The sequence below is a fragment of the Tachysurus vachellii genome, chromosome 14, assembly GCF_030014155.1.
Source record: "Tachysurus vachellii isolate PV-2020 chromosome 14, HZAU_Pvac_v1, whole genome shotgun sequence".
Lineage (NCBI taxonomy): Eukaryota > Metazoa > Chordata > Actinopteri > Siluriformes > Bagridae > Tachysurus > Tachysurus vachellii.
The window spans coordinates 2,250,450-2,273,471 of NC_083473.1; the positions used below are offsets into that span (position 1 = coordinate 2,250,450).

The following is a 23,022-nucleotide window of genomic DNA, read 5'->3' on the forward strand; positions in this document are numbered from 1 at the left end:
TATATGAATGTCACGAAACACTCGCGATTGCGGAAAGGTTATCTTAAGTTGTAACAGTATGATCTGCAGATTATCAAATAGGCCACGCCTGCCTGATGATGCAATATCTGTTACGCTTGTAGATATCTATGTGTTATGCTTTTGAAATCCCTGAAAATAAGTCCCACTGTCCTCCTGTGCGCATGCCCACACGCCATCTACGACAAGCCCCAAGGGGAAAATGTATTCCACACAGGTCACAATGCAAATGAACTCAGTCATTCATTAATTTTCTACCGCTTATCTGAACTACCTCGGGTCACAGGCACTTATCGAGCCTGTGCCTATCTCAGGCGTCATCGGGCATCAAGGCAAGATACACCCTGGACGGAGTGCCAACCCATCACAGGGCACACACACACTCTCATTCACTCACGCAATCACACACTACGGACAATTTTCCAGAGATGCCAATCAACCTACCATGCATGTCTTTGGACCGGGGGAGGAAACCGGAGTACCCGGAGGAACCCCCCGGGGCACGGGGAGAACATGCAAACTCCACACACACAAGGTGGAGGTGGGAATCGAACCCCCAACCCTGGAGGTGTGAGGCGAACGTGCTAACCACTAAGCCACCGTGACCCCCGCAAATGCACTCAGTATAACATAAAATGCGATGTACTCCAATTTACAGATTAAGTCTGTTACAGTTGCATGAAAGCATAAAATCACCTTTACTAGATAAGGACTCTTAACAAAACTCGTATTTACTTGTTTGCTTTTGCCTGCCTTATTTAACCCTGTCCTCTCTTGTACCAGATTATAGACTGTTCATTCATACTTCAGGCCTCGTCTGACAAAAACCAACAAATAAACTTTTTAAAACAGTATGACTGCCATTGACTAACAGAACATTACATTACAGTGTTAGTGTAACATCACTCTACTGAATGTAAATAATGCACTGGTGTTAATGGAGCAGCTCTGTGGAGGCGCTTATCGAGCTTAACATGTTACCGGTAAAAAAACAAAAAAACAAGACAGTCATAAAATGTTCAGTACTAGGGTCAATGCTATGAATGCAGGGCAAAAAATGACTTCCTGATGGGGAAGAAGGAAACAGATGTAGGAATTATGAAGGCGTTTTGGAGGAGACATATAACATAACACGTAAATAATTAATTAACAACTCAGCCAAACAGTTTGTATGTAAAGGACATTAAACAGATAAAGTGATAAATAAATAATTCAGTGTTTAATAAAAAAAAACATAGATATAGTTGGGATGTTAAACTTATCATGGCTTTCAGTCTTTCATTGAGAGCGACAGTCACGTATTAGGATCACGCAGAAAAACTTTGTGACTATTTATCATATATTTAATAAGCCACAGCAACCAAAATGTATCAGTCCGCACCGCTGTCTCTATGGAAACGGGCAGGAATCAAGCGCGTCTCCCCTGGAGATTTAAAATAACACCAAAACAACACCAGTGATAATATCACTCTGTCTCTCTCTCTCACTCACTCACTCACTCACGCACACACACACACACACACACACAACTCTCTCTCTCTCTCTCTCTCTCTATCTCTCTCTCTCTCTCTCACACACACACAACAACTCTCTCTCTCTCTCTCTCTCTCTCTCTCTCTCTCACGCACACAACTCTCTCTCTCTCTCTCTCTCTATCTCTCTCACACACACACAACTCTCTCTCTCAACTCTCAGTGTTAGTGTAACATCACTCTACTGAATGTAAATAATGCACTGGTGTTAATGGAGCAGCTCTGTGGAGGCGCTTATCGAGCTTAACATGTTACCGGTAAAAAAACAAAAAAACAAGACAGTCATAAAATGTTCAGTACTAGGGTCAATGCTATGAATCCAGGGCAAAAAATGACTTCCTGATGGGGAAGAAGGAAACAGATGTAGGAATTATGAAGGCGTTTTGGAGGAGTGGGAAAAGATAAACCTGAGCTTTGATAAGACACGTGACACTTATTTCTATAAACACACTTGATTCACTAATACGTTTTATTTCAACAAGCATGCCCTTTAAACAATGTAAAATTTTATTCATTAACAAAACAAGTATTAATAACAATAAAAATAACTATTATTACTATTTAATTAAATTATTATTGTAATGTTAGAATGGGGAGGAATATTGGAGAAGTGGTTAAAGAGAAACCTCAGCTGTTGTGTGTCTTATGTGGTTTAGGTTCAGAGTTAGGTCATGTGAGACATGTTTCCTGTCTAGAATGTGTTAAGCTGAATGTGTTGAAGCTGAACGTGTTGAAGCTGAATTTGTTTCTGTGACATGATTCTCCTCATGACTGATTATTTCATGCTGCTGAAGCTGATGGTGATTTACAGTGTCATGACTTTTGTGTTATAACATTATATAACGATGCGATGGGTTGGCACTCTGTCCAGGGTGTATCCTGCCTTGATGCCCGATGACGCCTGAGATAGGCACAGGCTCCCTGTGACCCGAGGTAGTTCGGATAAGCGGTAGAAAATGAATGATGAATGAATGAACATTATATAACATTATACTGTATGATTAGATAACATTTAAAATGGAACTGAAATTATTCACAGATTTAAAGACGTCTATGAACTGTAGATATCTAGCTATATTATTTTGACACCTGACACTTGTTTGTTGTAGAACATCTGCACATATTGAGCGCATCATGACCTGATATTTTCTTCCCTAATAATCAACTGAGTTATTTAGAATGAGGTTTGAGTATCACTGTTATTTTTATGACATCTGGCACAGGCCTTCATCCAGAGTGTATATAAAACTGCAGGGTCAGCTGTGATACAGTGATACAAGCAGATGCAGCTTCACAGTGCTGGGGTTTGATCCCCTGACCACCACCTCACATTCACTCCTGACCTGTCTCACACACTCCTGACCTGTCTCACACACTCCTGACCTGTCTCACATACACTCCTGACCTGTCTCACATACACTCCTGACCTGTCTCACATACACTCCTGACCTGTCTCACATACACTCCTGACCTGTCTCACATACACTCCTGACCTGTCTCACATACACTCCTGACCTGTCTCACATACACTCCTGACCTGTCTCACACACTCCTGACCTGTCTCACATACACTCCTGACCTGTCTCACACACACTCCTGACCTGTCTCACACACACTCCTGACCTGTCTCACACACACTCCTGACCTGTCTCACACACTCCTGACCTGTCTCACACACACTCCTGTACATGTGCTTTATTGACATGACAAATAATAATAATAATAATAATAATAATAATAATAATAATAATAATAATAATAATAGTGATTTAACAGTGAGCAGAGACGTGTAAACGACACAGATCCCTCAGTGTCACTCACACTGAGCTGCTGAGATACAGCAGGCTTTATCTTCTGTCTCCTTGTAGGAGGCGGAGTTTTCACTGGCTGACAGATGACACATGTTTGCCGTGTGTGTGTGTGTGTGTGTGTGTGTTTTGTTCTCAGATGTCTCTGCTTTTCTGGCACAGGCCTTCATCCAGAGTGTATATAAAACTGCAGGGTGAGCTGTGATACAGTGATAGCTTCAGATGCAGCTGCAGCTTCACAGTGCTATCACAACAACATTACGTCAGAGTACTCAAATCTAAAGTGAATCAGGCATAAGCTCAGTATTACAGACACATTCACTTATATTTAACTGACGAATAGTCATGTCAGTGGGTGAAGACACAGGGGCATTAGGTAGAATGGATAGCCTTGTGTGAATTTGTCATCCATAAAGGAGCTGAAAAGGTGAAGTCCCAGTCACAGCATGTGGTGTCGCACGGTACACCTGTAAGAAGTCAGTTACAGCAGACTTCCATGGCTGATGTTGCTGAATAGCCATTTGCAGTCTGTTTGAGAGCACAGTTGAACCACTCTACAGCACCATTTGTGATCGGTAGTAGAATGAAGAACAATTGTGGAGGATATTCCTAACCCTAGTGAGACGTTTGCAGACAAACACCCAATAACAGGTATGTGGGACTTTGAATACATCACCAGCCTGGCTGACGGTAGTGACAGCACAGCATTACTGAAATAACGGGCATATGTGCTGTGAGGCAGTATAGATACACAAGACACAGTGTCCACAACTAAGTTCATTACACAAGTGTGTGAGTCAGAAGTAGAAATAGTTACTGCACTTGTAATGCTGGGAGTACAAGCTGGAAAACTTCTGGTAATTCGATCTCACAGTTTGGAGTAACGTCCGACCTTTTTACACTTCCTGCATGTTGTATTTGCAGCCAGGCAGCTAGCAGAATTAGCTAAATGTGACTCTGAACCACAGTAAAAGCATGACTGCTTTCTTCCCTGTGCAGAATTAACAGGTGCATTTATAGGTTTTTCTCGCATTCTGCACTTTGCATGTTGCACCACTTGAACAAGAGTAGTAACCTGACAGGCATTAGTAATGGATTTTGCACATGATCAGCCGCAGACTCTGGCCAGCAATCGTAACAGCTCTGTCCAGTGTGAGATCGCTTTCTAACAAAAGTCTCTCACGTATTCTTGGACTAAACACATGCTCTACCAGCTGATTGCGAATCATTTCGTCAGTACTTGTGCTGAATTCACACGAAACAACAAGCTCGTGCGAAGCAAAGCAGCGTACTATATAACTGTCTCATGTGGTACTTGGCAGCGCTTACAACACATCCTCTGTAGATTTCTATGTTGTACCTGTATTTGGCAAGGAGTATAATATCCGCTGTCCCTCTGTACCAAGGCAGTGAAGCAGTACAGCTCTCCATCTCTCATCAGGCCAGGTATCTCCGGTAGCATTGATGACTCGTGGTGTTTGATTAACGTCAAACAAAAGAAACAGATGAGGCGGACGTGAGGAGCTTAACTTCTCTTTTACTCAATCAACCAACTTATTCCAACATCCTGGTTTTAGAATAGCAGTCTTCAATACATACTATTTCAAAATAGTAGAAGGACAATATTACAAAAGAACACAACCAAATGTTTCATTAAATGTGTATTGTTTAGCAGTTACACTTCCATTCTAAATGGACAAATGGAGACAATGGTCATTAACGGCCTTACAATTAATGTGGCCTCTGATACTCTCACTCACACAATGACAGGATGAAGTACTGTATGACTCACTAATGAGATCACTTTTTCCACATCCGTACAGCAGCACTTGTGGTTTCTGCTATAATAATGAAATTGAACTCAAAGAAAATGTTTCCTATCCTACTGCCAAGAAATAAATCTAAATAAAGATATCCTTTCATGCAGACTCTCTGTATCCGGCCTAAGTACTGAAAGTCACCTTTCTCTTCTTGTCATCTTCATCCAATATTTGAGATCATCTAATCCTGTTCAACATTTCATGTTCCTTTGTTATACTCATAAATAAACATCACTAATGTTTAAGTTAAAATCCTAAAGAAGCAGGTTTTTCCTTCAATTTTACGGTAAATCACACATAACACGTAAATAATTAATTAACAACTCAGCCAAACAGTTTGTATGTAAAGGACATTAAACAGATAAAGTGATAAATAAATAATTCAGTGTTTAATAAAAAAAACATAGATACAGTTGGGATGTAAAACTTATCATGGCTTTCAGTCTTTTATGAGAACTGGAGTATTGTGGTGATTAGTTTTAGGTTTAACACTTGCAGGGTTCTCAAGTGTGACGCATTGAGAGCGACAGTCACGTATTAGGATCACGCAGAAAAACTTTTTGACTATTTATCATATATTTAATAAGCCGCAGCACCCAAAATGTATCAGTCCGCACCGCTGTCTCTATGGAAACGAGCAGGAATCAAGCGCGTCTCCCCTGGAGCTCTTAGTTGAGCCTGACACTTATCAGCCAATCAAAAAAAGAGGTTACACAACAGCCAATCAGAAAATAGCGCTATTGTATGTGGGTAAGATTTAAAATAACACCAAAACAACACCAGTGATAATATCACTCTGTCTCTCTCTCTCTCTCTCTCTCTCTCTCTCTCTCTCACACACACACACACAACTCTCTCTCTCTCTCTCTCTCTCTCTCTCTCACACACACACACACACACACAACAACTCTCTCTCTCTCTCTCTCTCTCTCTCTCTATCTCTCTCACGCACACAACAACTCTCTCTCTATCTCTCTCTCTATCTCTCTCACACACACACAACTCTCTCTCTCTCTATCTCTCTCTCACACACACACACACACACACAACTCTCTCTCTCTCTATCTCTCTCTCACACACACACACACACACAAAACAACTCTCTCTCTCTATCTCTCTCTCACTCTCACACACACACACAACTCTCTCTCTCTCTCTCTCTCACACACACACACACACAACTCTCTCTGTCTCTCTCTCTCTATCTCTCTCTCTCTCTCTCTCTCTCTCTCTCTCTCTCTCACACACACACACACACACACACACACATGAATAAATGGAAATTTAATAAATACTTTGTATTTGGTTAAATTGTGTTCAGTGATCCTTACCAAACACAACACCGCCCCCAGTGTTGCGCTTGGGTGGGGGGGTTGGAGATGTCACTCTTGCCTGTCTTCAAAACTTGAGAGCCCTGCTGTGTACTGCAACAGCTATATATGGTTGAAATGACACTAAAAGCTTCTTGACTTCAAATGCATTCCTACAGTTTTCGGTACTTTAATGTGTGTGTGGTCTCATGCATTCCTACAGTTTATTTCCTTGTGTTTGCTGCTTTTAGTGTTCTTTAAATGGTTATTTGTGTCTAGTGTTTACACTTGTCTCACTCCCTAGACTGTTTCTTATCAAGAAATCTTGTTAAAAGCCATGTATAACTTAGTGCCCCTTTCTCCCTTTGTCTTGGCCTTCACCTGAGACAACCGACCTTCCCCACATTTTCTGTGCCTCGCCATTATATGAGATGATCACTGAAATTGTTGAATGAATTCATAGTGGCTATTTAAAATAAAAAACATTGTTCACTGATTTTTTTTCCTGTACTTTAAATAGATTCATGTCTGTTTTGTGAAGTAATTACAGATGTAATAAACTAACATGTGTCTGGGCTCCGGCTTGGGCTGTTCAGGTGGAATGTGTGGAGCAGCATGTGGTAGAACAGAGGAGGAGGAAAGGCAGAGAGTGTAGACGTATGAAGATGCCCCACCAGTGCTAGTATATCAACAGCTATGTGTGACAGCAGATGAAAGAAAGCTTAAGCTTAAACTCTACAAAAATAATGAATAAAAGAGATAATTAATACTTACACATGATAAAATATCCAGAATAGTGGAACGGATCAGAAAGGTTGTGCACAGGTCAGAAAGTTGGGGAAAGACCCTAGGGAGTGTTTTTATATATGGCAAAAGATAGAGAAAGAGGAGAAAATAACAGGGAAAACTGAAGCTAATGGGAATCTAAAAACAAGAAAACCAAAAATAAATGGAAATGAAAAAGCTGAAACTTGAACATAATGGGACATTTTTTGAACAGGGGATTTAAAAAAAACAGGGGATTTTTGGTGATTACAACAGATCATTCTGGGACGTCTTGGTGAAGTGATCTCGGGTTGATTATTAACTTTTTATAATAAACCATATTCTTGCTTTTCTCTTCCATGGCTCTGGTGTATATTATTTTTCTCTGTTTTAATAAGTTGAGTGATTAAGAAAGAGAAGTGTCTGTACACCCTGTTCAAACATATTCCTCTATAATATTTATGTCTTTTGTGACACGAGTTCTTTCTGATGTGTATCTGAGTGGAATCTGGGTTGAGGCAGTCTGTAAGTTATTACACCTCATCTCCTGTCTACATGCGTGTGAAGGTTTACTCGCTATACGTATGTGTATGGTCTGAACGAAAGAGCTGTGTGTGTGTGTGTGTGTGTTACTGTTATGTATGTGTTTGTGGTGAGGGAGATCACAGTGATACTGAACTCTCCACATGTCTGTCTTTATCTCATCAGTTGTGAGTTCACATCCTGACACTGCACAGCTGCAACTCAGGCCCTTGAACAACACCCATAATCCTCTCTGCTCCAGGGGCCCTGTGCTCTGACACCACCTACAACAGAGCTGGAATATGTGAGGAAATTAATCTCAACTCACTGTACATTCATATGTGATAACACTTCTTTTTGTTATTATTATTATTATTATTCTTATAATACACAGCTCATTTAGGGAATCAGCATCCTACCACACACTGCACATTTACTCTGTGCACCCTGTACTCTAGTGTGTGTGAATGAACAATAAAAGTCTTATTTCTGGGCGAGTTTACACATTTAATAATCACCTCAGGTTTACGTTACCTCACTAAGTTAGTTTATATTTATGATCATCTCAGGTTTACGTTACCTCACTAACAGTTTATATGAATAATCACCTCAGGTTTGTTACCTCACTAACAGTTTATATTAATAATCACCTCAGGTTTACATTATCTCACTAACTTAGTTTATATTAATGATCATCTCAGATTTACGTTACCTCACTAACTTAGTTTAGATTAATGATCATCTCAGGTTTATGTTACCTCACTAACTTAGTTTATATTAATGATCATCTCAGATTTACGTTACCTCACTAACTTAGTTTAGATTAATGATCATCTCAGGTTTATGTTACCTCACTAACTTAGTTTATATTAATAATCACCTCAGGTTTATGTTACCTCACTAACTTAGTTTATATTAATAATCACCTCAGGTTTATGTTACCTCACTAACTTAGTTTATATTAATAATCACCTCAGGTTTATGTTACCTCACTAACTTAGTTTATATTAATAATCACCTCAGGTTTATGTTACCTCACTAACTTAGTTTATATTAGGGTGACCAGATTTGGGTGTGTGAAAAAGAGGACACTTCAGCGCGCGTGGGTGGGGCCTAACCCGGAAGTAGGCGGGGATTGTTTTGATATGGGCGGGGCTTTAACCGGTATGTTAAATATAATTTAACCGGTCAGTCCTCCTCACGTGGGGCATATTTTTCAGAGGACTGAATCTTTCCCAACAGTCTACGATTACTCATTAAGTAAGAATTTTTGTTTTAATTCGTCAGTGAACTTACACTTGCGTTTCGGCATGGCTGAAGATGCCGGGTAGCCATGAGCTTTGCCAGCGGTAAACAAGGCGCTTGAGGTGACTGACCAATTAAATGTGTACAGAGAATACTATTGACCAATGACGGCAGCTCTACACCTTACACTTCCACTCAATGCAAAGCGAGCTGTAGGGGGAGGGCGTGACTAGTATGTGAATGAAAGAGAGAGTGCAATGCAAATTCGCCGTAAACACGTTTGAGGCTAGAATAACAAAATCCCGGACGATTTAGAAATTCCGCCCGGACACATTTTTAGGTTTCAAAAAGAGGACATGTCCGGGCAAAAGAGGACGTCTGGTCACCCTAGTTTATATTAATGATCACCTCAGATTTACCTTACCTCATTAACTTAGTTTATATTAATAATCACCTCAGATTTACCTTACCTCACTAATGTAGTTTATATTAATGATCATCTCAGATTTACGTTACCTCACTAACTTAGTTTATATTAATAATCACCTCAGGTTTACATTACCTCACTAACTTAGTTTATATTAATGATCACCTCAGATTTACCTTACCTCATTAACTTAGTTTATATTAATGATCATCTCAGATTTACGTTACCTCACTAACTTAGTTTATATTAATAATCACCTCAGATTTACCTTACCTCATTAACTTAGTTTATATTAATGATCATCTCAGATTTACCTTACCTCACTAATGTAGTTTATATTAATGATCATCTCAGATTTACGTTACCTCACTAACTTAGTTTATATTAATAATCGCCTCAGATTTACTTTACCTCACTAACTTAGTTTATATTAATAATCACCTCAGATTTACGTTACCTCACTAACTTAGTTTATATTAATAATCGCCTCAGATTTACGTTACCTCACTAACTTAGTTTATATTAATAATCACCTCAGATTTACCTTACCTCACTAACTTAGTTTATATTAATGATCATCTCAGATTTACGTTACATCACTAACTTAGTTTATATTAATAATCACCTCAGATTTACCTTACCTCACTAACTTTGTTTATATTAATGATCACCTCAGGTTTACGTTACCTCACTAACTTAGTTTATATTAATAATCACCTCAGGTTTACATTACCTCACTAACTTAGTTTATATTAATAATCACCTCAGGTTTACATTACCTCACTAACTTAGTTTATATTAATAATCACCTCAGGTTTACATTACCTCACTAACTTAGTTTATATTAATAATCACCTCATATTTACGTTAACTCACTAACTTAATGATCACCTCATATTTACGTTAACTCACTAACTTAATGATCACCTCACGTTTACATTACCTCACTCACTTAGTTTATATAAATTATCACCTCAGGTTTACGTTACCTCACTCACTTAGTTTATATAAATGATCACCTCAGGTTTACGTTCCCTCACTCACTTAGTTTATATTAATGATCACCTCAGATTTACGTTACCTCACTAACTTAGTTTATATTAATGATCACCTCAGGTTTACGTTACCTCACTAACTTAGTTTATATTAAACATGTGACTTTTATGCACTACTGCTTTCAACCACTATGCACTTCTATTTTCTTTTTTTTTTTTTTTTTAAACCATATATATTTTTTGCAGAATTCGTTTATTTTCAAGTCATTTCATTCATTACATATTATTACATAAGTGTGTAGTTTCCTGGTTGTATCCAACTGAAATGAACTTTCACGTGATTTTTATGTGTGAAATGTGATCAGATGATCAGACATGGCCTTATTCTTTCACTCCTGCTCAGGGATGTAAAGAAATGTGTGAAGGATCTATTCTAGGAACACTGTGTGAGGCAGGAAGACACCATGGAACACTTACTGGAAAGTATTTGCAAAGTAGGAAGAAACTGGATTGTCCAGAGGAAATTGGAGAACATGAGAAATTCCACTCAGACGCACTGAGCTGATCTGCTGATCCAGGCCTGTATAGTAATTTGTAATGAAATTTCCAGACACCACTTTATTTGTATATTCCATTTTACAAAACCTCCGTCATGAATCAGCTGATTGACTCATAAAAAATGGATCAAGGAAATAGTATCTATCTTAACTACATGGCATACAGTTTCTCCACCTTTGCTGTTATAATGCTCATGTTGCTAATGTGACTCGCTAATATCGGTTTCTTCTCTACAACATTAGAAGGATTCTGCCATTTTTGTCCACACAGGCTGCTCAGGTACTTGTTCAGTCTCTTGTCATTTCTAGACTGGATTACTGCAATGCACTGCTGGCAGGTCTACCTATGAACGCAATCTGCCCTCTGCAAATGATCCAAAATGCAGCTGCCCGGCTTGTTTTCAACCTGCCAAAGTTCTCTCATACCACCCCGCTGCTGCGATCCCTCCACTGGCTTCCGGTAGCTGCTCGCATCAGATTCAAAACACTGATGCTGGCCTACAAAGCCAAAAATGGACCAGCTCCCTCTTACCTCAAAGTCCTCATCACTCCTCACACTGCACCCCACACCCTCCGATCTACCAGCACTGCTCGACTGGTCCCACCATCTCTCAGGGTAAGAGACAAGTATACTACAAGACTCTTCTCTGTTCTGGCACCAAGGTGGTGGAATGAACTTCCCCTAGAGGTCCGGACAGCTGAGTCACTGGCTATTTTTAAGCGGCGGTTGAAGACCTACTTATTCAGGAAACTTCAACTAGCACTTCCTTCCTTCTCTTTTGCATTTAAAATACAAACAAACAAAAAAAAACTTCACACTTTTTCGTTGTAACTTTGAACAAAATTTAAAACTCATGGTATCTTAAGTATGTAACTTAGTGAGCCAGCATTAATGTATTCAATGTTAGAGATTTAAGCACTTATGTATGTTGCTCTGGATAAGGGTGTCTGCTAAATGCTGTAAATGTAAATGTAAATGTAAATAATGTGCTCCACACTCCTCTTCTTTCCTCTAGATGTTGGAGCTTGACTGTGGGTCAATTGTGTTAATTCATTCAACTACTAGAACCTTCGTGAGATCAGACACTGATGTTGAGATGTTGTGGAGACTCCGGTTCCAGTTCATCTCAAAGGTGTTCAGTGGTGTTGAGACAGAGTCAGTGCTCTGTCTAGGACACTCGAGTTCTTCACTCCAACCTTCACCTCCACACCATGTCTTCATGGAGCTCAGGGACTTTGTGCACAGGGACATTGTCATGCTGGAACAGAGTATAGAAAATTGAATTAACACCTTCTGACATACAGAACCTAGTATTAGAAAGCATTGTGGTATGAAATGTAATAACAGAGTGAAATGAATGAAGTGAAACTGATAACGTGACAGGATTAAACGTCATCACTGAGTTCATCACCGAGCGCTAAAAACAGGACCATCAAGTCAATTCAATTCAAATTTATTTCTATAGCGCGTTTAATAATGGACATCGTCTCAAAGCAGCTTTACAGAATATAAGAAACGTAATACAAGAAGTTTAATATTATACAAAGATTAATATATAAAAAAGATCAAGATTAATATCAGACTTATATTTATCTCAGTGAGTTACTGACCGACTGACCTTCAGTCTTCCAACCAGGATCTATTGTTTACCCCAAAGTCAAGGCTTAAGTGCAGGGGAGCGCCTTGCCACTATCCATTAGACAAGCCTCTTCTCTTAATATTTTTAAGTCCAGGCTAAAGACATTTTTATTTTCAAAAGCATATGAATGATGGGATATTTGTACGATTTTATAATATTTTTGTTTGTTTGTTGTTTGTTTGTTGTGTGTTTTTCTGTATTTAATGACCTAATGGAAAGCACATTGGTTGACGGAAGTTGTAATTAATTGTGCTGTATAAATAAATTGTCATCGTCATTGACATTGTCATATTTAAATGTGTTTGTATTTATTCTTAATGAACAAGTCTGATGTGACTCAGGTGACTGTGGTGAGGAAAAATCTCCATTAGATAGAAGAGGAAGAAACCTTGAGAGGAACCAGACTCAAAGGGGAACCTCATCCTTATATTGGTTACACAGGAGGGTGTGGCTATAAATATACAGACAATTGTGTATTGATGAGAAGATTGTCGTCCTCAAAGTCCACACGTAGTTGTCCCGACACTTCATGAAACAGGGTCTGACTGAAGCTGGAACATCTGAGATGTCCTCAGGATACTCACAGTGTCGGTCTCATCTCAGTGAAGGTCCAAAATCTGATATTCAAATCAGAATAAAGTGAAAGGAAAATGGAGATATAGAAAGTCTGAAATAGGCAGCAGTGTGTACAGATGTTTTTATGAACATTAACAACCTTTAATGAGATTAAAAAACACATTATATGATTATATCAATATAACACAATTATCAGAATCAGAATCAGATTTGACAGAGTTGACACACACAAGGAATTTGGTTCCAGCAATTTGTGACTCTCAAAGGTACATATTATACATATGTACATACTATACAAGAAAACAATGCAGACGATGAGATACAATATAGACAGTATGAGTATAAAATATGAATATAGAAAAATATGAACAAAATCGTTATCGTTAAAATATATATAATATGAATATGGAATATGAACGATCAGTAATGTACATAAAGTGTGGGAGTGCAAATAACAATATTGTGCAAAATTATGCTTTTTGTGCAATATACAGCAGCAGTAGTGTGTAATATACAGATGATTTGATGATTCACATTTCCTACTTTATAATTATAATCCGACTTGTCGATGAAATTTACTTTAAAGTCAAACGTATAAAATATGAGTATGAAAAGTTATTGTTAATAATAATAATAATAATAATAATAGTAGTAGTAGTAGTAGTAATAATAATAAAAATAATAATAATAGTAATAATAATAATAATAATAATAATAGTAGTAATAATAATAAAAATAATAATAATAATAATAATAATAATAATAATAATAATAATAATAATAATAATGATAAACAAACACACCAACAAGGGTCTAAGTCTAAATATAGAGGACGCTTTTATTTTGCGGAAGTGACGCAACACCTGAAACCGGAACAAACAGTAGCGGATGCAAATGATGTTGTTAGAAAGCAGACAGTGTTGATGTCAGTTTGTGTCTCAGATATAAACAGCACCAGATGAATGTGTGATGGTTAATGCAGCTGATAGAGAGAAACACAGACGGTTAGATCATTTAAAAAGAAGAAAAAGAGACGTTTTTATTATTTAATTTATTATTGGATCAGTTTTAATAGTGTTTGTTCAGTATGAAGAGTGTGTGTGTTCAGGGCTCAGTGTTAATGTGGTGTGTATGTGTGTGTGTGATGGCATACAAACCTGTCATCATTATCCATGGACTATTCGACACTTCTGCTGACTTCATCAACCTCAAGTGTTACATCAATCAGGTGAAACTTTATTACACTCTGTTATAAAGCTGTTGTACTGAACACCAGCACTGAACATCACACTGTTCTGGGACTTTAAGTGTTCAGTACTTCATCATTTCGTTGTTTAAGAATGTTTAGAGTCAGTAAAACTACTGCGGGTCGTGTTATTACAGGGAAATAACCCACAACAGAAAGGTATTGTTCTGCATCAGCACAACACACGTGTTTTGTTGCTCTTATACCTCTACAGTTTACTAACAAATACTCTGAACAAGTTTCTGTTCTCCTTTACGTCATCCCTTCATCTGCTTCTCTTTTATTCTCTCAGACTCCGAGTTACTGAGAAACCACAAAGTGTCCTGAAGATGCTGGGAAGCTTAAATTTACAGCTTTAACCTCTGACTCTCTTGTATTGGAGACTCCTTCCATAAGTTTTAGAAAACCTCACGATCGAATCTCTTTACGTATCGGTCCGATCCTCAGTGTCTGTGTGACTTGTGTGTGTGTGTGTGTGCGCACTTGTGTCTCTGTCTCTTTGTGTGTCTGTGTGACTTGTGTGTGTGTCTGTGTGACTTGTTTGTGTGTATATTTGTCTCTTTGTGTGTGTGTGTGTGTCTGCGTGACTTGTGTGTGTGTGTTTGTGTATCTGTCTCTTTGTGTGTATGTGTGTATTTGTCTCTTTGTGTGTGTGTGTCTCTGTGTGACTTGTGTGTGTGTTTGTGTATCTGTCTCTTTGTGTGTATGTGTATGTGTCGTGTTTGTGTGTTTGTGGATTTGTCTCTTTGTGTGTGTGTGTTTATCTCTGACTCTCTTGTATTGGAGACTCCTTCCATAAGTTTTAGAAAACCTCACGATCAAATCTCTTTACGTATCGGTCCGATCCTCAGCAGCGTGAATCAGTGTGAATTCTGGTTCCTCTCAAGGTTCCTCTTATCTTTATCAAGGGAGTTTTTTCTTGCCGCCGTCGCCTCCGGCTTGCTCATTAGGGATAGGGATAAATATATAGTATTTTAAATTTTAAATATTTTTTTAATTAATTTTAAAATTTAATTTATATATTCACTTATTTATTTGTATTCTTATTATTATATATTTATTTCTTTTTATTTTTCTCATTATATATTATATATTTATTTATTTTTTTTTTAAAGCTGCTTTGAGACAATGGGAAATTGTTATAAGCGGTATAGGAATAAGTTGAATTGAATTTATTTTTGTAAATGATTTAATCTGATAATACGTTTCTACATCAGCAGGATTGACTTTAATCGTATTTCTTTCTGCTTTAGTAAGAATAATAATTTCTACTCAGGATACTTTCTCCTGCTGAAACGTGATAAACTGGACGTCGATAAGGCTTTAATGTATTTACACACACGTCTGTATGCTGTGTACATTAGATTAGATTAGATTGGACTCTTTGTGTAAAGGAAAGACTCTTCTGTGTCTCGGAACGATGTGAAATTCATGTTTTATTATAACTGCACGGCTTTTTATCGTAACGTCTGATGTTATTGAGAGAATATCTGAAGGTTGTGTGTTTTATGGTAGAATAATCGGTGAAGTTTCTACAGAACCGAGCTGTATTTTAAAGTTTAGCCGTGTTTACTGTAGACTGTGGTCCTGTAACTCAGGTGTCACATGATAGTTTTTATCTTACTTTATTATGTTTCAACAGAAACCTCTGTTATCTGTGAGGACGTGTTTAAAACACAGCTGTACTTTATTCTATACAGAGAGAAGGGATTAAGATTGGATTGATTTAAAATCTAATCTATAACATGAATCTATAAATAAATTAATTAATAAACAAATAAATAAATAAATACATATATAGATAAGCTTTTGTTGTTTATGAATTCTGTCAGAGCACGAATCATCTCAGAAGTGTGAAGTGAGTTTTACTGCGTTTCCTTCTTTAATTGTGGTGAAACATCACAAGCGTAATAAACATGATCATGGGATCAGATTACTAATTTACCTGCCCAGTAGTGTGTGTCTGTGTGAATGTGTGTCTCTTTGTCTCTGTGTGTCTGTCTCTGTGTCTGTGGGACCTGTGTGTGTGTGTGTGTGTGTATGTGTGTGTCTGTCTCTGTCTCTGTTCTCTCTCTGTGTCTGTGTGACGAGTGTGTGTGTGTGTGTTCTTGTGTCTCTGTCTGTTTGTGTGGGTGTCTGTGTGACGTCTGTGTGACTTGTTTGTGTGTGTGTGCTTGTGCCTGTCTCTTTGTGTGTGTGTCTGTGTGACGTGTGTGTGTCTGTGTGACTTGTGTATGTGTGTCTGTGTGACTTGAGTGTGTGTGTGTGTGCTTGTGTCTCTGTCTCTTTTTGTGTGTGTGTCTGTGTTACTTGTGTATGCATGTGTGTGCTGGTGTCTCTGTCTGTTTGTTTGTGTGTCTTTGTGACTTGTGTGTGTGTATGTGTGACGTGTGTGTGTCTGTGTGACTTGTGTGTGTGTGTGTGTGCGCTTGTGTCTGTCTCTTTGTGTGTGTGTCTGTGTGATGTGTGTGTGTGTGTGTCTTTGTCTGTGTTACTTGTGTGTGTGTGTGCGCTTGTGTCTGTCTCTTTGTGTGTGTGTCTGTGACGTGTGTCTGTGTCTGTGTTACTTGTGTATGTGTGTCTGTGTGACTCGTTTGCATGTGTGTGTGTGCGCTTGTGTCTGTCTCTTTGTGTGTGTGTCTGTGTGACGTGTGTGTGTGTCTGTGTCTGTGTTACTTGTGTATGTGTGTCTGTGTGACTTGTTTGTGTGTGTGTGCGCGCTTGTGTCTGTCTCTTTGTGTGTGTGATGTGTGTGTGTGTCTGTGTCTGTGTTACTTGTGTATGTGTGTCTGTGTGACTTGCTTGTGTCTGTCTCTTTGTGTGTGTGTCTGTGTGATGTGTGTGTGTCTGTGTCTGTGTTACTTGTGTGTGTGTGTCTGTGTGATGTGTGTGTGTCTGTGTCTGTGTTACTTGTGTGTGTGTGTGCTTGTGTCTGTCTCTTTGTGTGTGTCTGTGTGACGTGTGTGTCTCTATGTGACTTGTGTATGTGTGTCTGTGTGACTTGTTTGTGTGTGTGTGTGTGTGTGTGTGCGCTTGTGTCTGTCTCTTTGTGTGTGTGATGTGTGTGTGTCTGTGTCTGTGTTACTTGTGTATGTGTGTCTGTGTGACTTGTTTGTGTGTGTGCTTGTGTCTGTCTCTTTGTGTGTGTGTCTGTGTGATGTGTGTGTGTGTCTGTGTCTGTGTTACTTGTGTGTGTGTGTCTGTGTCTGTGTTACTTGTGTGTGTGTGTGCTTGTGTCTGTCTCTTTGTGTGTGTCTGTGTGACGTGTGTGTCTCTATGTGACTTGTGTATGTGTGTCTGTGTGACTTGTTTGTGTGTGTGTGTGTGTGTGTGTGTGTGCGCTTGTGTCTGTCTCTTTGTGTGTGTGATGTGTGTGTGTCTGTGTCTGTGTTACTTGTGTATGTGTGTGTGTGTGACTTGTTTGTGTGTGTGTCTCTGTGTGACTTGTGTGTTTGTGTATTTGTCTCTGTGTGTGTGTTGTGGTGGTAAACTGATGATCCCAGTGCAGACGTATGATTGTAATCTGTGACTGACTGATTTCCCCATAATGAACTTCCCCTTTTTTAGTTTTTGTTTTGTGTTGTGTTGTTTTGTTTTGTTTTGTTTTGTTTTTTGTTTTGTTTTGTTTTGTTTTGTTGTTGTTATCCAGTTACACAACCAGGTGACACCTGAAACAGTCTCCATGCAGGGATTTGTATGTTACTAGTGATGAGTGTAGTGTCAGTTGAACAGAAGCAGCTCTACAGCGTGATGCTAACACCACCGTGCTTCACTATCATCATCATGCTGCTCTTTAGCTGACTAACTGTAGTGTTTTTGTAGCAGAGCATCTTCCCAGTTCTGCCCAACATTTTGAACAGAGAGTTGGTCTGTTTGTGTAGCTCCACAGCTCAGACATGTGTGAGGTTGTTGTCACATGCAGAGTGTGATCATTTATTTATTTATAAATGTGGGGACCTCCTGTTCCTGTCAGGTGACTGTGCTGCTGCATGTGTTGATGGTGTTGTGTGGTACAAATGAGCTAATGTTTATTTGGGGAATTCAGTTACGTCCCTCACCTGATCCATGTCCTTAAGCAAACTCTTTCATCTCTTTTTCCCCCTAAGTGGTCTCTTTAAATTGTAAATTGTTTTTAATTCACATTAAAATCCTAAATCTCTCTCTCTCTTTCTCTATCTCTCTATCTCTCTCTCTGTCTCGCTCTCTCTCTCTCTCTCTGTCTCGCTCTCTCTCTCTGTCACGCTCTTTCTCTCTCTCTCTCTCTCTCTCTCTCTCTCTCTCTCTCTCTCTCTCAGTCTCACCCCGGGACGAATGTGTCTGTAATTGACCTGTTTGACCGCACAGCCAGTCTGAAGCCATTGTGGAAGCAGGTGGAGGGATTTAAGGAGGCCATTTTTCCCATCATACAGAACGCTGCAGATGGAGTTCACCTCATCTGTTACTCACAAGGTGTGTTAGTGTGTGTGTGTGTGATTGTTAGACTTCTACCATCTTCTCTTGACAGATGGGTACTGTAACATGATAAATCTCACTCTCGCTCTCCCTCTCTCTCTCTCCCTCTCTCTCTCACTCTCTCTCTCACTCTCTCACTCTCTCGCTCTCTCTCTCGCTCTCTCTCACTCGCTCACTCTCTCTCTCACTCACTCTCTCTCTCTCACTCTCTCGCTCTCTCTCACTCTCTCCCTCTCTCTCTCCCTCTCTCTCTCACTCTCTCTCTCTCTCTCTCTCACTCTCTCTCTCACTCTCTCTCTCTCTCTCTCTCTCTCTATCTCTATGCAGGAGGGTTGATATGTCGAGGAATCCTGTCTACACTGAATGACCACAACGTTCACTCCTTCATCTCTCTCTCCTCTCCTCAGGCTGGACAGTATGGAGGTCAGTCTGTTCTCTTCACCATTAAAATCACATTTAGTTCAGAAGTGAATTATTAAAAATATCATCATCATCAGAACAGAGAGCAAACATCAGTGTGCAATGTTTCCAGAGCAGAAGTAGGAAATTTTGAGTGAGTTCTGAGTGTGTGTGTGTGTGTGTGTGTGTGTGTGTGTGTGTGTGTGTGTGTGTGTGTGTGTGTGTGTGTGTATGTGCGTGTGTGTGTGTGTTTGTGTGTGTGTGTAGACACGGACTATCTGAAGTACTTCTTCCCTACATTTGTCAAGTCCAAACTCTATCATCTGTGTTACACTGCTGTGGGTCAGAAGATCTCCATCTGCAACTACTGGAATGGTGAGTACAGGAAGGGAGGGAGAGGGAGGGAGGGGGAGAGGGAGGGAGAGGGAGGGAGGGGGAGAGGGAGGGAGGGGGGGAGGAGGGGGAAGGGGGGAGAGAGGGAGGGAAGGAGGGAGGGAAGGTGGGTGGGAGGGAAAAGGGAGGGAAGGTGGGAGGGAGGGAGGGAGGGGAGAGGGAGTGAGGGGGAGAGGGAGGGAGAGGGAGGGGGGGAGAGGGGGAGAGGGAGGGGGGGAGAGGGGGGGAGGGGGAGGGAGGGATGAACAGACAGTGCAATAGACTGAGAGAAATAAACAAAAGAAGAAATGGATGTGTGGATGAGAGTGCACATGGACATGAATAGAGAAAGGGAGAGGTTGAGAGCTGGACGGACAGATGAATACAGGAATGTATAGAGCGATGGATGAATAGAGGCTCCAGTGCATGTAAGGATAAATGAAAGGATACCTGGTGTGATGGGGAGGACTGAGAGAAATGGATGGATGGAGTGGTACATAACAATGATTGATGTGTGAGAGATGGAGAAGTAGAGAAAACGAATGAAAGGAGATGATGCATGGATGGATAGAGTGTTGATGAGGGAACAGATAGAGGGACTGACAGAGGGATGATGGAGGGACTGACAGAGGGATGATGGAGGGACTGACAGAGGGATGATGGAGGGACTGACAGAGGGATGATGGAGGGACTGACAGAGGGATGATGGAGGGACTGACAGGGATGATGGAGGGATTGACAGATGGATGATGGAGGGATTGACGGATGATGGAGGGACTGACAGGGATGATGGAGGGACTGACAGAGGGATGATGGAGGGACTGACAGAGGGATGATGGAGGGATTGACAGATGGATGATGGAGGGATTGACAGATGGATGATGGAGGGACTGACAGAGGGATGATGGAGGGACTGACAGAGGGATGATGGAGGGACTGACAGAGGGATGATGGAGGGACTGACAGAGGGATGATGGAGGGACTGACAGAGGGATGATGGAGGGACTGACAGAAGGATGATGGAGGGACTGACAGAGGGATGATGGAGGGACTGACAGAAGGATGATGGAGGGACTGACAGAGGGATGATGGAGGGACTGACAGAGGGATGATGGAGGGACTGACAGAGGGATGATGGAGGGACTGACAGGGATGATGGAGGGATTGACAGATGGATGATGGAGGGATTGACAGAGGGATGATGGAGGGACTGACAGAGGGATGATGGAGGGACTGACAGAGGGATGATGGAGGGACTGACAGGGATGATGGAGGGATTGACAGATGGATGATGGAGGGATTGACGGATGATGGAGGGACTGACAGAGGGATGATGGAGGGCCTGACAGGGATGATGGAGGGACTGACAGAGGGATGATGGAGGGACTGACAGATGGATGATGGAGGGATTGACAGATGGATGATGGAGGGACTGACAGAGGGATGATGGAGGGACTGACAGGGATGATGGAGGGACTGACAGAGGGATGATGGAGGGACTGACAGAGGGATGATGGAGGGACTGACAGAGGGATGATGGAGGGACTGACAGAAGGATGATGGAGGGACTGACAGAGGGATGATGGAGGGACTGACAGAAGGATGATGGAGGGACTGACAGAGGGATGATGGAGGGACTGACAGAGGGATGATGGAGGGACTGACAGATGGATGATGGAGGGACTGACAGATGGATGATGGAGGGACTGATGGAGGGACTGACAGAGGGATGATGGAGGGACGACAGAGGGATGATGGAGGGACTGACAGAGGGACTGATGGAGGGACTGACAGAGGGATGATGGAGGGACTGACAGAGGGATGATGGAGGGATTGACAGATGGATGATGGACGGACTGACAGAGGGATGATGGAGGGACTGACAGTGGGATGATGGAGGGACTAACAGAGGGATGATGGAGGGACTGACAGAGGGATGATGGAGGGTCTGACAGAGGGACTGACAGAGGGATGATGGAGGGTCTGACAGAGGGATGATGGAGGGACTGACAGAGGGACTGACAGAGGGATGATGGAGGGTCTGACAGAGGGATGATGGAGGGACTGACAGATGGATGATGGAGGGACTGATGGAGGGACTGACAGAGGGATGATGGAGGGACGACAGAGGGATGATGGAGGGACTGACAGAGGGACTGATGGAGGGACTGACAGAGGGATGATGGAGGGACTGACAGAGGGATGATGGAGGGATTGACAGATGGATGATGGACGGACTGACAGAGGGATGATGGAGGGACTGACAGTGGGATGATGGAGGGTCTGACAGAGGGACTGACAGAGGGATGATGGAGGGTCTGACAGAGGGACTGACAGAGGGATGATGGAGGGTCTGACAGAGGGATGATGGAGGGACTGACGGAGGGATGATGGAGGGATGTTTTTTGATGTTTCTGATGTTTTCTCCTCTCAGACCCTCATCACAGAGACATGTACGTAAACACCAGTGATTATCTCGCATTACTGAACAACGAGAGGATGCATGAGGAATCCACAGGTTAAACACACTCACTCACACACACACACACACACACACACACACACACACACATACACACTCTCTCTCACACACTTACACTCTCACACACTTACACTCTCACACACACTCACAGACCTACATTACATTTACATTTACAGCATTTAGCGACTTACATTTTATCTCATTTTTATACAATCGAGCATTTGAGGGTTAAGGGCCTTGCTCAGGGGCCCAGCAGTGGCAGCTTGGTGGACGTAGGAATCAAACACACAACCTTTCGATTGGTAGCCCAACACCTTAACCACTAGGCTACCACATCCTACATACACATACTCACACACACACACACACACACACTTGCACACACACTCTCACACACACACACATACACACACTCACACACAATCTCACACACACACACACTCTCTCTCACACACACACATACACACTCACACACACTGGCACACACTACCTCTCACAAACACTCACACACTCACACAAACACACACACTCTCTCTCACACACATTCTCACACACACTCTCACACACACACATACACTCACACACACACTCACACACACTCACACACACACACACTCTCTCACACACATACACACTCACACACACACTGGCACACACTACCTCTCACAAACACTCACACACACTCACACAAACACACACACTCTCTCTCACACATTCTCACACACATTCTCACACACATTCTCACACACACTCACACACACTCACACTCACACACACACACACACTCTCACACACACAAACATTCACACACACACTCTCTCTCTCACACACACACAGACACACACACATTCTCACA

The 23,022-nt window shown here is 41.1% G+C and overlaps 1 protein-coding gene across 1 annotated transcript in view; it reads left to right on the forward strand.

The window, feature by feature from the left end:
• The first annotated feature begins 14,085 nt into the window (after positions 1-14,085).
• Positions 14,086-23,022, forward strand: part of ppt2b (palmitoyl-protein thioesterase 2b) — a 13,639-nt gene continuing 4,702 nt past the window's right edge. The window contains exons 1-5 of the mRNA XM_060887316.1: positions 14,086-14,443; positions 18,757-18,910; positions 19,241-19,336; positions 19,580-19,687; positions 22,119-22,202. Coding sequence (XP_060743299.1) covers positions 14,303-14,443; positions 18,757-18,910; positions 19,241-19,336; positions 19,580-19,687; positions 22,119-22,202 — 583 coding nt within the window. The 5' untranslated portion in view covers positions 14,086-14,302. The remainder of the gene's footprint in view (positions 14,444-18,756; positions 18,911-19,240; positions 19,337-19,579; positions 19,688-22,118; positions 22,203-23,022) is intronic.